Source organism: Tachypleus tridentatus, chromosome 1 (genome assembly GCF_004210375.1).
Source record: "Tachypleus tridentatus isolate NWPU-2018 chromosome 1, ASM421037v1, whole genome shotgun sequence".
Classification (NCBI taxonomy): Eukaryota; Metazoa; Arthropoda; class Merostomata; order Xiphosura; family Limulidae; genus Tachypleus; species Tachypleus tridentatus.
In genome coordinates this window covers 170785024-170803597 of record NC_134825.1, presented here as the reverse complement: position 1 = coordinate 170803597, position 18574 = coordinate 170785024, and the positions used below count along the sequence as shown (strand labels likewise).

The window sequence follows — 18574 nt, the reverse complement described above, 5'->3', positions numbered from 1 at the left end:
AGTTTACAGACCCTCCCCCTCACATTCACACACGTTTTTCTTAATTTGTCTGTTAACGGTTTTGTATCAGAGGTGCATATTTGTTGTTATTGGAAAAATAAAGATATAGCTGTACTTCGTGATAAAACACAACAATTCACTCTGATGATGTCTACTTGTGATGAATAAAACGAAGGATGTAATTATATTTTATGATGTTAAAAACCAAACATGAAGGTAATTTTACAGAGTGCACAGGCTTACTCGAAATTCTTTGAAATTGAGAATGGAATTTCTATGGGTTGAATGTGTTTGAGAAAGGGAATGTTTTTTATGAAAGTAGTATAATATATAACTAATGAATTTTGATAGTTTTTCATTCGTATGTTGAACAAATAAATAGGAATTTTATAAAATTTTCGTTGAATCTGATCAGTTTTGATGTAGATTCCAGAAAGTTCTTGAAAAACATTCCAGGAGTTGTTAAAAAGTGCTTGAAGTTAATCTGAGTAGTCAAGTATGAACTGTGATTTTATCTCTGTACAAGACTGGCGAACTTTACGTGGAGTTTTAGTTCTTTTATTTTGGAAGAATATGAACATGTTTGAGTGTTTAAATGGACCACTAGAATGATTGATGTCTTAACTCATTTCATTTGTTAGGACTTATTTTAACTGAAGTGTTCAAAATTGAGTGGGAGTTGATCCTGGAGAGGAGATGACAGCTGTTCTTTTAGTTGTATTTTTGTGTGTGGTAGAATGAAAATGTTGGAGACACAACTTGAATAGGAGGGGGTAATAGTAGTAGACTTAAACTTTACAACTCTAGATGCAGACTTGTTTTCAATAAAAAAAAATTCTGGCTAGGGTTATAAACTTTTGTAATGGTTTGTTTTTTCCAGATTGTTTGGTTTGGTCTTGAGATTTTGTTGAATGTGAAAACTACATATACACAAGTTAAATTATAAAGTACAACAAAAGTAGAAGATTTTTTGTAATTTTTTGAATGACAAATGATTTCAGTTTGTGTGCTGTATAACTGTCTTTTACTCTGCTTTTCCTTCTGTTATTCAACATTTACAAGTTCAGTTAATACCAAAATAAAGAATCATGTACACACTTTGTACTCCAGTTCCAGTGAACATGTCATTAATCATTTAACACTAATTAGTATATACATTGGTTTCAACTCTTATAAGGACAGACAAATAAAAAGTAGGTTATTTCTGGTTAGTAATTTTGAATATATTAACCTACCAATACTTCTGATTTATATCATATTCTGCAAAACCTGCAGAGTTCAAGGTTTTTCTTATTAATAAAACAATTTTAATCATTTTTCTACAAACAGAAAATTAAAAAAAAAATCCCATCAGCTCACACACAGATGTTTTATCACATTCTCATAATTCAGTAGGTACGTACTAGTAATCTGTAATACATTTTTGCTGTGAAAGTTTATTCACATAAAATATAATAACTTAACCCTCTGGTTACAGACAGGTAAACGTGTGCAGGTAATGACAGTTTTACATTCAAAATTTTATTAAACCAATTTATGTCAATATACTCAGCATCAAAACATAGTTGATGAATCAAACTTTAATATTATAGGTTTTAATGTCTTAATTTCTAAAGAAAATATTTAGAACTCTCTATCTTCACTTTCCTATATCTTGTGACACTACTTTGCTCTGAATTCCACAACTTGGATAATCTTTTCTTGGCTTTCTCTGTTTCTGCTTTTTAGTGCAAATTAAAAATGTACTTTAGATATATAACTAAAATATCTAGCTTTAATGTTTCCAGTTTTCTTATGTTATATAGATATAAATCAGAAAGTCATGTACTCTTGTTACTTACTGTATTTCAGTAATTGTTTCTGAAGTTTACTACTGCATTAGTTATAACCAATAGAAAGAGAACATTCTAATATACTTATGTATAATGCTTGCTCTCTCTCGTAACAGTTTTTGAGTTATTTCTCAATTCCTGGACTTTCCACATCCAAACTGGACTCAATCAGCATACTTACTTTTCCAGATAACATAACCTTATAAAACATTTCCACTTTTGATGATAAAATACTTGAAAGTTGCTCAGAGTAATTTATTAAAACTTGTATTCAAATGCTTTAATATTAATTTTAGACTTTTCAAAAATTGTGTCAAATGTATGTTGACAGATTGTGTTTATAAGTAACCAAATGTAATTTTACATTTTCAAACTAATTTATGTAAATATATATTTCAGTTTTAACTTACAGATATTTTGTTTGGCACAGTTCATATGAAAAGTAAAAACATGCCAACAAACTCACATGTCTTTAAGTTCATATTTATTTTCATTGCTTCACCTAACTTATTAATTCATTTTGATTTAAATATCAAAGATGTTAAGACATTTTTTACAATATATTTTATGATCTAGATTTACTGAAATCCATCTTTCTATATAATTCTCCATGAGGTAAGAGGTCATTATTAGAATCGGTACATAGATGTTATGGGCACTATTTAAAAAACAAACAAAAAACACCTAAATATAGAAAATTAGAAATTCTAGCAAAAATACAGTTTGTGAGAACTACCTGTGATTGAATATTGTGTTTATGTAAACTCAAATGTTTTGGCATATTCATGTATGCTCAACTCAATCTTTGTGTTTGATTCAAATTTCATGAAATATAATCTTTATTTTTCTGTTTTGGATATTCATACAAAATAACACAAGGTCTATCTGCACCAGCCAAACTTGAACTTGAGCTGTGTAGGGAAAACAGCTAGTCAACATCACCAAACACTCTTTCTGGAACTGATCTCATGAAATAAATTACATTGGAATATCATTCAACTGTATAATGCAGTTGATATTAACAGGACACGAACCCTCAAATTTACAATCTGACATTATAACCAGTAAATCACATTTGGCCCAGAATATTATGACTTTTATTAACTGAAAAATACACAATAAAAGACATGTTTGTGATAAGTCTAACTTATGACTTATTTATATTTATAATGGATTTCATAGACTGTAGTAACTACTGATGTAGGCTACCAAATATAATTATTTTTATTCAGTCATTTTAACTTCAGTGTTCTTATGAAATGTGATACACAACTTTTCAAGCCTTTGTTTGTTATGACACCTTTAGTGAACAGTGTTTTTATGGGTGAAATTAAACTTCAGTTTGTAGTCCTTGTGTATTCAGAAAATGTGTAATAGGCAGTGATTCTAATGAACGTGAGTGTTTCAGCTTCTGTAAACTGATTGGTTGGGAAATGTTTTCATCCTTTCTCTTGGTTTAAAATTACTTGATTTATTATCTACAAAACCACCTGATCAGTGGAGGAATAATGTACTATTGTTGTTCAAATACACAAGAAGAGAACCAGGATATCATTTGAATTGGTATTGATAATTGAATGGACATTTTCTTATGCATTAGCAATGCTGTCACCAGGAGGACAACAGCTGACTGACATTTGCCAATATTGGAGAACTGCAGGTGGGAGACTGCCAGTTAAAGATCTGAGTATCTAATTCCTACATACAAATAAAATTATTTTGGTCTTTTTTTATAGAAAAACAAAAGTTGTTTATTTTAATCATTTCCAAAGCTAAATTTGTCCAGGCATTAAAGTTAGTAAATCTCAAGTTATACCACACTTAAACAGTTGTTCCAATGCACTGAGGTATTAACCTTTTAACTATGATTCAAAACATTGTCTGTGGTAAGTGTTATTACAGTAATATAATTAGCTATTAGCATTTTAATCACTACATAATTTTAATTTTAAAATAACAGGTCATATGCAGTTAGTGTCATTGTTATATCTTTGGCTCTTAGCAGTCTAATCACTAACTTGTTAATAAATGGAAATTAAAATTGTAAATGACCTTTAGGTTCAAGATCTAGACTATCACCCTTCAAAGTACATCTATCAAGTTTTCTTTTGGGAATATGAGTTACTTGGTTCTTTTGACTGTCAGTTACCAACTGGTTGTTGTCTTACTGGCAATTCCCCAGTCTATAAACTTTCTCTTGCCTGGAGCCCTTCTAAAGTTTCTTTTTTGGTGTATAACTAAATTATAGTATCTGGGTATAGATGATAATATGCACTTTACTACAAAAATTGTTTATCTTTGCATCTATTGAGCTCGTAAACTGTGATTAAAAGAGATGTTTGCCACAAGGAATTGTGTGATATTATATTTTATGGGTGGTTCAAGTGAATCTAATGAAGTAATATGAATTTAGCATGACTAGAAGTAAGTCCTCTGTATCAACTGATGTATCTGCTGAGCAAGAACCAAAGTAGAGAGCTGGAGAGTTGGCATTACACCCCCACCCCTACTTCACAGTTGAAGTGGAACAACAGTCCTTCTAAAGAGTTGTTTTTCCCTAAGATAATAAACATTTATGGGGCACATGGTATTCAGCTATCATTATAATGTAACAGAACACTTGGTGTTCATCTGTCACTATCAAGTAAGAGGACACTTGGTGTTCATCTGTCACTATCAAGTGAGAGGACACTTGGTGTTCATCTACCACTATTATATGTAACAGGGCACTTGGTGTCCATTTACTACTATAATGTAAGAGGACACTTGGTGTTCATCTACCACTATCTTGTAGCAGGATACTTGGTGTTCAGCGACAACTATCGCGTAACAGGACACTTGGTGTTCATCTACCACGATCACTTAACCAATCATCACTCTGTTGTTATAAAATTCTTGTTTGTCCAATGTAAAGTTTGTAAAGTTAAAGTGACTGGATGAATATAACTTGTTATTGAAGTTCCTTGTCAATATGGTAATTCATGAAGTTGTTACCAAGAGTAGGAACTGACAGTAGATGCTTTTTTCTGTTTGGTTTTGTTTTTAAGTTAGCTAACCCTATTGTGTTATTTATCATATGCAAGGCAGAATTATTTAACGAATGTTACATTAGTTTATTTTTCAACAACTGTTTTTGTTTGTGTTATTTACTATCTTGAAGACAGATTTAAATAATAATGTTATGTTTATTTTATTTTCAAACAACAGCTTTTGTTTTTTGCACATTAATTCAATTTCAAATGTGAGTAAAGTTTCATAAATGGGTGTGTTTTATTCCCATTATGTATATGAAAGTGCAGATGTATTTTAAAATTAGGTGGTAAAGGAGGAAAGACGAACATTTTCAAGAAAAAGATAATGATTACTTACAATAGTAAAACATGAAAACTTCACATAGAACCATGTATGTACTAAATGTACTCATCCAAGTCTATTTAATCACAATACTTATAATTGTGCATGAAATCACACATGTTCCAATATTATGAACTTTCAAGACTGACTCACGCAATATCAAAATGGCATTCTGAAACTTGAACTAAACCAGCTAGTTAGTAGGCTTAAAAAATTTAATTGAATTTAAATGCCAGTAAACTATAATAAAGTAACAAGAACACATATTGTGAAAAATATACCTTTCTACTATTAGAAAGCCAAAATATTTCCATATTAATAAAGGAACATTAGATGTGTTTTGAAAATAATGTGCAAAGTAGTTTCAAATAAAATTAAATTCTTATATTTGCTGCAAACACAAAACTCAACCTAAAATTCCAAACACAAAACATTCATCATACCAGATTAACCCAGCAATAATTAAAGGGTTAAAACCCCAGACACGATTTGTTTGTTATTGTTAGTTGTGATTGAGGGTTGCATGTTTGAATCCCTGTAGCACCAAACATGCTCACCCTTTGAGCCATGGAGGCATTATAATGTGATGGTCAATCCCATTATTTGTTGGTAAAAGAGTTGGCCCAAGAGTTGGCGGAGGATGGTGATGAGTAGCCGCCTTCCTTCTAGTCTTACATTGCTAAATTAGGGACGACTAGTGCAGATAGCCCTCGAGTAGCTTTGCGTTGCGCAAAATTCAAAACAAACAAAACAAATCTAGTTGTGGTTGAGCTCACTAAATAAACTTCATACCAGTATAATAAACCTGTCTCTTTACTAATATTAAGTACAGTTTTCTTCTATTGATTTTTTGTAGTTATTGTAACACGTTTCTTGAAACTTGTGCTGTTTTTTCAAGTATTAAGATAAATAATATAAATATGACATGTAATATTTAAAAATGAGTTTTATTATTCTTTATAGGAGACTTTCAGAATACATCAGAAGTTACAGATGGCAGTACTGAAACATACTCAGGTTCTCTAGGTAATTAATTTCTTGATGTTAATATAATCTTTTGAATTTACTATAAAACATTGGTGTTTTTGTGAGTTATGTAAAGGTTTAGAGAAATTTAAGTAAGGGTTCTCTTGTTTGAATGTATCTTATCAGATAATACAAGTTATTTTTCTTTTCCTAAGGTATGGAAGTTTTATCCAAACTGTATTAATTTCAGTGATCTGAAATGGCAGTTGTTGATGATGGTTCCAAACTGTGATTAGGTGTCAATGATGTCATAGTGTGTTTATTTTCATTGATCTAAAACGTTAGTTATAGACAATGATTTGAAAGTGTAATTAGTGTCAGTGACCTGAAACACTCGTTACTGTTGACAATATGAAACTGTAATTTAGTGTTAGTGATGAGAAAATGTAGTGACTGTTGATGATCTGAAACTGTGAGTTAGTGTTAGTGATGAGACAATGTAGTGACTGTTGATGATCTGAAACTGTGAGTTAGTGTTAGTGATGAGACAATGTAGTGACTGTTGATGATCTGAAACTATAATTTAGTGTTAGTGATGAGAAAATGTAGTGACTGTTGATGATCTGAAACTATAATTTAGTGTTAGTGATGAGAAAATGTAGTGACTGTTGATGATCTGAAACTATAATTTAGTGTTAGTGATGAGAAAATGTAGTGACTGTTGATGATCTGAAACTATAATTTAGTGTTAGTGATAAGAAAATATAGTGACTGTTGATGATCTGAAACTATAATTTAGTGTCAGTGATGAGAAAATGTAGTGACTGTTGACGTTCTGAAACTATAATTTAGTGTTAGTGATGAGAAAATGTAGTGACTGTTGACGTTCTTAAACTATAATTCAGTCTTAGTGATGAGAAAATGTAGTGACTGTTGATGATCTGAAACTGTGAGTTAGTGTTAGTGATGAGAAAATGTAGTGACTGTTGATGATCTGAAACTATAATTTAGTGTTAGTGATGAGAAAATGTAGTGACTGTTGATGATCTGACTCTATAATTTAGTGTTAGTGATAAGAAAATGTAGTGACTGTTGATGATCTGAAACTATAATTTAGTGTTAGTGATAAGAAAATGTAGTGACTGTTGATGATCTGTCTCTATAATTTAGTGTTAGTGATAAGAAAATGTAGTGACTGTTGATGATCTGAAACTGTGAGTTAATGTTAGTGATGAGAAAATGTAGTGACTGTTGATGATCTGAAACTGTGAGTTAGTGTTAGTGATGAGAAAATGTAGTGACTGTTGATGATCTGAAACTGTGAGTTAGTGTTAGTGATGAGAAAATGTAGTGACTGTTGATGATCTGAAACTGTGAGTTAGTGTTAGTGATGAGACAATGTAGTGACTGTTGATGATCTGAAACTATAATTTAGTGTTAGTGATGAGAAAATGTAGTGACTGTTGATGATCTGAAACTATAATTTAGTGTTAGTGATGAGAAAATGTAGTGACTGTTGATGATCTGAAACTATAATTTAGTGTTAGTGATGAGAAAATGTAGTGACTGTTGATGATCTGAAACTATAATTTAGTGTTAGTGATAAGAAAATATAGTGACTGTTGATGATCTGAAACTATAATTTAGTGTTAGTGATGAGAAAATGTAGTGACTGTTGACGTTCTGAAACTATAATTCAGTCTTAGTGATGAGAAAATGTAGTGACTGTTGATGATCTGAAACTGTGAGTTAGTGTTAGTGATGAGAAAATGTAGTGACTGTTGATGATCTGAAACTATAATTTAGTGTTAGTGATGAGAAAATGTAGTGACTGTTGATGATCTGACTCTATAATTTAGTGTTAGTGATAAGAAAATGTAGTGACTGTTGATGATCTGAAACTATAATTTAGTGTTAGTGATAAGAAAATGTAGTGACTGTTGATGATCTGTCTCTATAATTTAGTGTTAGTGATAAGAAAATGTAGTGACTGTTGATGATCTGAAACTGTGAGTTAATGTTAGTGATGAGAAAATGTAGTGACTGTTGATGATCTGAAACTGTGAGTTAATGTTAGTGATGAGAAAATGTAGTGACTGTTCATGATCTGAAACTGTGAGTTAGTGTTAGTGATGAGAAAATGTAGTGACTGTTCATGATCTGAAACTATAATTTAGTGTTAGTGATGAGAAAATGTAGTGACTGTTGACGTTCTGAAACTATAATTTAGTGTTAGTGATGAGAAAATGTAGTGACTGTTGACGTTCTGAAACTATAATTCAGTCTTAGTGATGAGAAAATGTAGTGACTGTTGATGATCTGAAACTATAATTTAGTGTTAGTGATGAGAAAATGTAGTGACTGTTGATGATCTGAAACTGTGAGTTAGTGTTAGTGATGAGAAAATGTAGTGACTGTTGATGATCTGAAACTGTGAGTTAGTGTTAGTGAAGAGAAAATGTAGTGACTGTTGATGATCTGAAACTATAATTTAGTGTTAGTGATGAGAAAATGTAGTGACTGTTGATGATCTGAAACTATAATTTAGTGTTAGTGATGAGAAAATGTAGTGACTGTTGATGATCTGAAACTATAATTTAGTGTTAGTGATGAGAAAATGTAGTGACTGTTGATGATCTGAAACTATAATTTAGTGTTAGTGATAAGAAAATATAGTGACTGTTGATGATCTGAAACTATAATTTAGTGTTAGTGATGAGAAAATGTAGTGACTGTTGACGTTCTGAAACTATAATTTAGTGTTAGTGATGAGAAAATGTAGTGACTGTTGACGTTCTTAAACTATAATTCAGTCTTAGTGATGAGAAAATGTAGTGACTGTTGATGATCTGAAACTGTGAGTTAGTGTTAGTGATGAGAAAATGTAGTGACTGTTGATGATCTGAAACTATAATTTAGTGTTAGTGATGAGAAAATGTAGTGACTGTTGATGATCTGACTCTATAATTTAGTGTTAGTGATAAGAAAATGTAGTGACTGTTGATGATCTGAAACTATAATTTAGTGTTAGTGATAAGAAAATGTAGTGACTGTTGATGATCTGTCTCTATAATTTAGTGTTAGTATTAAGAAAATGTAGTGACTGTTGATGATCTGAAACTGTGAGTTAATGTTAGTGATGAGAAAATGTAGTGACTGTTGATGATCTGAAACTGTGAGTTAATGTTAGTGATGAGAAAATGTAGTGACTGTTCATGATCTGAAACTGAGTTAATGTTAGTGATGAGAAAATGTAGTGACTGTTCATGATCTGAAACTATAATTTAGTGTTAGTGATGAGAAAATGTAGTGACTGTTGACGTTCTGAAACTATAATTTAGTGTTAGTGATGAGAAAATGTAGTGACTGTTGACGTTCTGAAACTATAATTCAGTCTTAGTGATGAGAAAATGTAGTGACTGTTGATGATCTGAAACTATAATTTAGTGTTAGTGATGAGAAAATGTAGTGACTGTTGATGATCTGAAACTGTGAGTTAGTGTTAGTGATGAGAAAATGTAGTGACTGTTGATGATCTGAAACTGTGAGTTAGTGTTAGTGATGAGAAAATGTAGTGACTGTTGATGATCTGAAACTATAATTTAGTGTTAGTGATGAGAAAATGTAGTGACTGTTGATGATCTGAAACTATAATTTAGTGTTAGTGATGAGAAAATGTAGTGACTGTTGATGATCTGAAACTATAATTTAGTGTTAGTGATGAGAAAATGTAGTGACTGTTGATGATCTGAAACTGTGAGTTAATGTTAGTGATGAGAAAATGTAGTGACTGTTGATGATCTGAAACTGTGAGTTAATGTTAGTGATGAGAAAATGTAGTGACTGTTGATGATCTGAAACTGTGAGTTAATGTTAGTGATGAGAAAATGTAGTGACTGTTGATGATCTGAAACTATAATTTAGTGTTAGTGATGAGAAAATGTAGTGACTGTTGATGATCTGAAACTATAATTTAGTGTTAGTGATGAGAAAATGTAGTGACTGTTGATGATCTGAAACTATAATTTAGTGTTAGTGATGAGAAAATGTAGTGACTGTTGATGATCTGAAACTATAATTTAGTGTTAGTGATGAGAAAATGTAGTGACTGTTGATGATCTGAAACTATAATTTAGTGTTAGTGATGAGAAAATGTAGTGACTGTTGATGATCTGAAACTATAATTTAGTGTTAGTGATGAGAAAATGTAGTGACTGTTGATGATCTGAAACTATAATTTAGTGTTAGTGATGAGAAAATGTAGTGACTGTTGACATTCTGGAACTATAAGTTAATGTTAGTGATCAGAAATGGGTCAGTTCTCTTGAAGTCATGTTGCTCATAAATCACCACTGTTTCTTATTAAGTTTAGATGTACCATAGTTAAGTCTTTAATGTGTTTAGATGTACCACCATTTAGTTGTCTGATCATTTCTGGAATTTCATGATTTGAAGTATTAGATATATTCACATAATTTTTTTATTTATGATAATATCACACAAATATATTTTTTGTGATATTTATTTAAAATAGTAAAAGATATTATCCCTGTAACAAAAGTCAACTGATTTGAAATATAGAATTGCTATTGTTTAAGAAATAATAAGAATAAGTTATTTAAAATATTTGTTGTACTCTGTACAAGTTAGTATTTTTTAAAAAGGACTTGAGCATGTTTAATAAACACTGCGATATATGATTATCGTGCTTCAAGTGAACATATAACACTGAGGTATAAATGTTGAAGGAACTTCAGATTTTTTTCTTTCAAGGTAAAGGTTCAAGTAGAAAGAACAACAATAGAAAGAGAGGAATATTCAAAAAGAGCCGATTCCAACCACCAACACCATAAAGGTTTAAGTTTTATTCTCTCTCAACAGTTGTGTTTCATAATGTAACTGACATGCAATGTTGCTATCAAATAAAAACAGTTAAATACTAGTGAGGATGTTACTGAGAGATTAAGTTAAACATACAATAACAGAAACTTTTATAATAGGTACATTCAAATTTTAAGAGTTACAACATTTCAACCCACAGTATTGGGTGAGATGGCTCAATACTATGTGTTGAAACACTGTAATTATTCAAATCAAACTTATCTACTTTAAAAGCTGCTGTTATTGTATTTTTTTTAAATAATTAAAGTTTTAACAAACTTATATAATGTAAGTATTGAGAATTATATTGTTCCCTCCTGAAAGGTGTATAGTTTTAGGCCATGTTGAAATAACCGAAGATTTTAAATTTTGTGTTTGAAATAGATGTGCTCAACTTTTGTGAATAGAATGGAGAAAGAAACTAGATGTATTACACCGGTTATCTTCGGTATGTGATGTGTACAGTGGATGAATTTTTTAATATAAGTTATCAACTTTGTTATATATAATGCTTATTTGTCTTACGGTTTAACGGTGATTTTAGTGAGAAAGAAATGTAATAGCTTACAGAGGGTCATCCATCGCTAATTTTGTTTCATTTAGAAACGTGGTGTTCAACCTTACTTGGGTTTAAATGTGTTACATTTCTATCACATTGCTATTAAGTTACAAGTTTCAATGATCTAATTAACTGTTCAAAATTACTGCATTATTTCACATAAAATGATTTTATAGTGTGTTTTATTTGATGTGAAATATGAGCCCCATTTTTTTTCTTTTGCCATACTTTTCAGTAATCACAATATTTAAGGTTTATAATACCAGATATGCAACAGATATTATAAATTGAAAACCTGCAGTTTATCTTGTTTAGTGTATTGTTCTCTTTAGGATTATCTTTTTCATGTTTCATTTTTATTAATTCTGTGGGATATTTCTTTTTAATTATCTTTGATTGGTTTTGATCTCCCAACTGTATGAACTACGTCAAAATCACTAGGTTTATCTGTCCATTAAAAACAAATATCAAATTTATCTTGTATTTAGGACTATTTCTTTGCTTCTTAGAATAGGATCTCATGAATTAATAATCTAGAATGATAAATTATATAGTTGTTGCTCTAAGTGTCATAAAATTGCTTTCTTGAAGTTATCATAATCAAATGATTTTAAAGTATACAATGAGCTGTAAATAATTTTATGCCAATATTAATTTAACTGCATTTGTGTCATTGGGGTTTTTAAACATTTTAGTAATAAACAACAGGGGGAGAATAGAATTATTGTCATCTGTATTTTGTGTGTGTAACACACAACAATAATGGCATTTTTGAGATCCTCTGATGACATGTGGTGTGGTTATGTTACTCACACAAAGGTAGACTGATAAGGTATTAATATCTTAATGTTTTGTAAGAAATTTGAGTGAGAAGGGTATATTAATCAATGAAACGTTCCTTCATGAATTTTTAGGCATGAGAATTGAGTGAGAAGGATAGAGTAATAAAGAAGATATTGTGATATATTTGATGGACCTTAGGCCTGAGGTGAGGAAGGTAGAGTAATCAGTAAGATATTGCAATATCTTTGATGAACTTTATGCCTGAGGTGAGAAGGGTAGAGTAGTCAGTGAGATATTGCAATATCTTTGATGAACTTTATGCCTGAGGTGAGAAGGGTAGAGTAGTCAGTGAGATATTGCAATATCTTTGATGGACTTTAGGCCTGAGGTGAGAATGGTAGAGTAATAAAGGAGATACTGCAATATCCTTGATGGACTTAAAGAATGAACAGAGTGAAAAGAATGTATTAATCAAGGAGTAAATTATTTTCTTGATGTATTCAAGGCACAGGACTTTGGTGAGAATGGTTAATTAATCAAAGAAAAGGTTTTCTTCTTGATAGACCTTGGGCCCAGGGATGAAATGCAAAAGATAAGGACTTTAATAAATATTTATAAAAAGGGAATGTGTGAAATTAGGAACATTAAAAATGTTCTAGAATTATTATTTCCTTCCATTATTGTTTTTTTAATTAAGGAAAAATTGTGTTTTTTATTTTTAGACCTTAGACAGAATAGATAAAAGTTTTTTTATTAAAACTTTCTATGGAAGAGCACAACACAAATTTGATGCTGTCTTTGTTAGAAAGCACGCAGCATTGGTATAAGGTAATGTTACAGTTTGGTTCAACTCACTGTAGAACAAAAAAGCGTGTTTTTGTATTGTAGTTAACAGACTAACTTGATAATTTAATCTGTTTAGTAATTAGTTAGTTGTCCTAAAGAGGGCATGTCACTACAAATCAACTTAAAATCATGACTTTTGTGTAGAATTAAAATACATCATATTAGGTTTACTTTGCCTTACAAATTGAGATATTAATTGTTTAATTAAAAAAAAAACTTGATTAAGAAGACATTTGTTTACATCCTAAGTCAACTTGGTAGTGTTAATGATCAGAATGTTTCTGTTCAATGCCAGCTAGTTGTGAGTAACGTATTTTTTTCTGAAGAACCTGTGGAAGTGACCAGTTTGTGTTATTTTGTGTAACTAACTTGTTTTCTCTGCTCAGAAAAACAAAACATCATCATTCAGTGAAGAAAACATTCCTGTTCAGTTAGAAGCTTGAGGTGTTAATTTGTTGGAACGTTAATTCAATACATGGTGATGACATATAAAAATTTTACCTCCAGTAAGAATTGGTACAGTTAAAATAATAGGAAGAGCTCATGACATGGTTTCAGAACCTTCCTTTTCAGAAGTCAGTCTTAATGCTTCTAAAATATCATTAGATGATCAGTTTCGTGATGGTTTAAAAACTTTTGTTGAAAATGAGTTTAATTAATTTAGTTAGTTTGTTTTTTCTCGAGCTGCATTGAAGGCATGTATATAAATATATATTTATTTACTTACGGTTTCAATTAAAATGAGACCCAACTAAATCCATCCTCGTGTAGTTTTGGACAAATGTTTTGCATATTTGAGCTGTTTAACAGTGTAAATTATTATTATAAATTTATATTTTGAAACTTGGTGTGTACAGTATTATGTAATAAGTCTGTCCAGATTAGTTTCCTGATGTTTTAATGTTTACAGCTTAATTTTAAAATTCGTTCTTAGTTTGCGCATGCGCACTTCAGTTTCGTATTGTGACTGCCACTGACGATTGCAAATCTTTTGCATTGGAATGGATTTCGTACTGTGGTCGCCATTTTGGAAACGTTCCTATGACACTGATATAATAACGATATTTATTCTAAACATATTCAACTGTTTCAGCGCTTGAATTACTAAATTTGCGTAACGTCACTGTGTATTTTCAAGTACTTTGTATTACTGTACATATGTGATGTGGATACTTTTCGTGGTATAACTGATACGAGGTATCCTTATAGCTGTAATAACTACCCTGATGAATGTTTTATTGTATTCACCCAATTTATTATTAATATTTTATCATTTTTTAATGAAAATTACTATGTAAGTGGTCATTTCAATAAATATTTCGTAAAGTGTACATTTCATGCTTTTTTTTTTTTTGAACTTTACAAAAAAAAGTGAGTAACCCAAAGTAAAAATAAATTCCGCCATCTTTCAGCGTTAAGCCTAACAAACAAATACAGCCTTTTGAGTTTTGACATTATTGGTACTTGTGTGCCACGGAAGTGAATTTCTAGGGTTTTATAAAAGGGCGATACTGTACAGTATGCTAATTGTACATGTACATTTACTCGAGAACATAAACGAACATTGGAACAGTGGAGTCGCGTTGTTTATTGAAAGTATGCACAACTGACGGGGAGAAGGGTGCCGGACAAATGTAATTAATCCCATTATTTGCTTGTAAAGAGTAGGCATTATAGACTAGTTGCATTCCCAGTAGTTTATTACTTCAAAATTTGGAGCAGATAACCTAATTGGCTTTAGGCGAAATAAAACCATCCCACCGACATCGAATATATAGTACAGGTTCATGTTTGATATGCATCATATAAAAATATTTTTGACATCAGTGTGACATCGTTCGAGTTTAGACGTGATCGCTACCTTTTTGTATTGTGCCAGGTACGAATTTTTGTTGACTACAGTGTTGCGTGGTTTGACTTTATTGTTGCGCACAGTCATAATTTATTAAAATTGGTGTTTGTTCTATAGAATATTCAAATTTTATTGTAATTAAACAACTACATTAATTCACATTTTATTAACGCCAGGTGCTTATTTTGTTAAACTCGAGTAACCTGTTACATTGTGATACGAAATATTTTCTTATTAAAAAAACCGAATACTGTTTTACCTAACAGCACAACTTTCTCGGACCATGTCCCTAAAACCGAATGTTTTACACAAATCGTTCTATGCTGTTGAAACCCTATAGGTTACCAACAATATAACAAGATACTGGGGCACTGTCATTTTTTAATTTTGTTTTTATCGGGCAATAACTTGTTTCAGGTTTTAAGAAAAATTTCCTGGTAAATCTTCGGATTTACAATGTGAAAGTCAACGGTTCAAATCGCCCCGGTGCACACAGCAGAAATGTGAAAGTCAGCGGTTCAAATCGCCCCGGTGCACACAGCAGATAACTAGATGCGTCTTTATTATAAGAAAGGCACACTGAAAAAATATCGAGCATGAACACCAATCAAAGAATTTATTAATTAAATGCAAGTTTAAACGTAAATTGGTATTATGTACGTATTACGTCATACACTTTAGAATCACTCTCTGACGACATTCTCAAAATAAAACATTTATTTAACTCTATGTTCAGTTATTCAAATTTCTATTGGTTTTAAATGATGAACGTAACTGAAAAATATAATATAAATTACACATTTACTATTTACTTACTTCTAGACCAGTATATCGTGCACAAATGATTTTGGACAACGTGAAGAGAGTTGTGTAACGAACAAATCAGAAATAATAAATAAAAATATGAAATTTACGTTTTATTAAATAATTTTGCTGATATGCGGGGTTTTAAAATGTGGAGGGAAAAGAATATTTTAACCATACATTAAAAATTGATTAAATAATCGCATTTTGTTTTCTTTTTTGGTGGACGAAATTTTTAGTTAGTATTCTAAACGTTAGGAGTTCTATTTTTATGTAATGATGACGTAGTGTATAAGTTATTGTGTGTCTTGTTTCTCCTTAAATGCAAAGCTACACAAGGAGCTATATGTTGTTGTATTTTTCAATCGTATGTAACTTTGCGCGGGGAGGCACTCTGCTCACAATAACAAGGTTGCTGGTTCGAATCATGTTACCAAACATGCTCGCCCTTTCAGTCGTATGGACGTGATAATGTTACTGTGAACCTTACTATTTGTTGGTAAAGAGTATACCAACTCTAGGTAGTTGGTGGTGTTGACTATCCCCTCATAGTTAGGGCGCTCGACTCGCAATCTGAGGGTCGCGGGTTTAAATCTCCATCACATCAAACATGCTCGATAATTCAGCTGTGTGGGCGTTTTAAGTTACGATAAATTCCACTATTCGTTGGTAAAAGAGTAGCCTAAGAGAGGACGGTGGGTGATGATGACTAGCTACCTTCCCTCTAGTCTTACACTGTTAAATCAGGGACGGCTAATACAGATAGCTCTTGAGTAGTTTTGTGTGAAATTAAGGGGAAGAAATAGAAACAAACCCAAAAAACGCCGATGGTATAAAAGTCCAGTTTTTGACTTTATAAACCCACGGATTTAACGACGAGAGGTGGCGGAAGATTACAAAATATGTTTGCAAAACGTCTGATTGGAGAGTAGTATTCATACAGATCCCAATATTTAAATAAACATGATAATGAAAATGTTTGGGAGTTTTAGTGGTATGTGTAAAAAAAGCAAACAAACAACTCTTTGAGATAGAGCTCTGTTACGGTAATGGTATTCCGAGACATCTAAGAAATTAAGATGTAATTTCGTGGCTGTCTTAGTACAGTATATTATTTTTTTTAAAATTACATTAAAAAGTAAATTTACAGTCAAACTGTGAAGAAATAATACAAGAATATTTGAAATCTTTCTAACTCAGATCTATGAACAGAGACATAAAGATTGTTAAATATATCGCAAACAACTCATTTGTTCTTGAATGAAATAAATATGTGTTACTTACAATATGTAAAAAAATAAATATAACGAAAGGTTAAGATTAATTTTCACAATAGCTTAGCGTACCACCAAAAGATGGCGCTGTTTGAAAGCTTTGTTAAAAATATCTACCTGTACAACACGCACTGAAGGATTAGACCTCTTATCAACTTGAAGTCCAACTAAGTGTTTACACGTTGTTAGAAGAGCCATTTATTTCTCTGACAAAACGTCCAGAAGGGTAAGGTTGCTGTTATCTGTGTTTCTCCGCTATGGGAAATCGAACCTCCAGATGTCACTGTTGTAAGTATGTAAACTACTGACCTAAGAGATAAAAGAAAAAAACAAGCAATCCTACCAGTTCCAACAAAACATTTACCGACAGCCAATTAAGAGTGAGTATTCGTTAGATATGTCAAAGCGACCTCTGGCAACAGTTGAAGAAATTAATAATAAAATAAGCCTTTTTTGATACTGCATTAAAGTTGTTCTTCCACAGTGTCACGCCCCCAATGGCATAAAAGTATGTCTGTGGAGACATACAACGCTAGAAACCGGGTTTCGATATCCGTGATGGGTCGAGTACAAATATCCCATTGTGTAGTTTTGTGCGTAACTGCAAACAGAGCAACAAAACTAAAGTAGAAGTCGAATACAAGACGTTTAATGTATGGAATCAAATAATCCTGCGAATTCTCGTTTTTTACGTTGGAACATGAGATGAGGGGGAGTACCAGGCAAATTATTTAGAAGAAATATGTTTAGAAAAAACAATTACTCTGAATACGTCTCATAAATTACTGTCTAAAATAACAAGGAACGGTGAGAATAGTGAAGTAATACTGCACACAGTTCCCTGATCTTCAATATGAAAACTGTTTCGAGTGGCTACACCACACACATCTCCACCTGGTGGAAAACTATAGAAGAACAAGTGACTTCTTTGGAACACTGTTTACATTCAAAACGTGTCACTTTTTGTTTGTTTGTTACTCTTTTAGCAAAACTACAGTGGCCTGCTGGCTGTGTCCACTGTGGTGAATCGAACCCTGGATTTTAACATCATAAGTTCCTAGACTTACCGCTACCCCACCGATGGGGGGGAATATATCAGAAACATTTGTTTAAGTAAAATAGTTACTTATTTGTTTGTTCGATGTTAAGTACAAAACTACATAATGGGCTATCTTGCTCTGCCCACCACGGGTATCGAAAGCCAGATTCTAGCAGTTCGCAGACATGCTGCTGTGCCACTGGGGAGCATATATATCTTCAAATGCCAATCTCATGGAGAAATAATTACTGTGTAATATGTAATTACTAATTAGTGTTTTAACCCCGACATTAAGTAGTTGTAAAGGAAACACACTACTTTATTAACAGCTATTTTCCTTTCATCGCTTAACTTTAACGAAATGCCTTAAGAATGCCAGCTTGC

At 31.6% G+C, this 18574-nt stretch overlaps 1 protein-coding gene across 13 annotated transcripts in view; it reads left to right on the top strand.

The window, feature by feature from the left end:
- Nucleotides 1–14550, top strand: part of LOC143230198 (uncharacterized) — a 96301-nt gene extending 81751 nt beyond the window's left edge. For 5 of the 13 annotated variants that reach the window (XM_076463380.1, XM_076463391.1, XM_076463332.1 and 2 more), the window contains 3 exons: nucleotides 3433–3492; nucleotides 6150–6212; nucleotides 10926–12068. In XM_076463380.1, the coding sequence (XP_076319495.1) occupies nucleotides 3433–3492; nucleotides 6150–6212; nucleotides 10926–11005 (203 nt within the window). In that variant the 3' untranslated portion in view covers nucleotides 11006–12068. Of the gene's footprint in view, nucleotides 1–3432; nucleotides 3493–6149; nucleotides 6213–10925 lie in introns of all 13 variants that reach the window. The other 8 variants (XM_076463354.1, XM_076463416.1, XM_076463436.1 and 5 more) reach the window with 3 other exon arrangements.
- Nucleotides 14551–18574: the final 4024 nt, after the last annotated feature.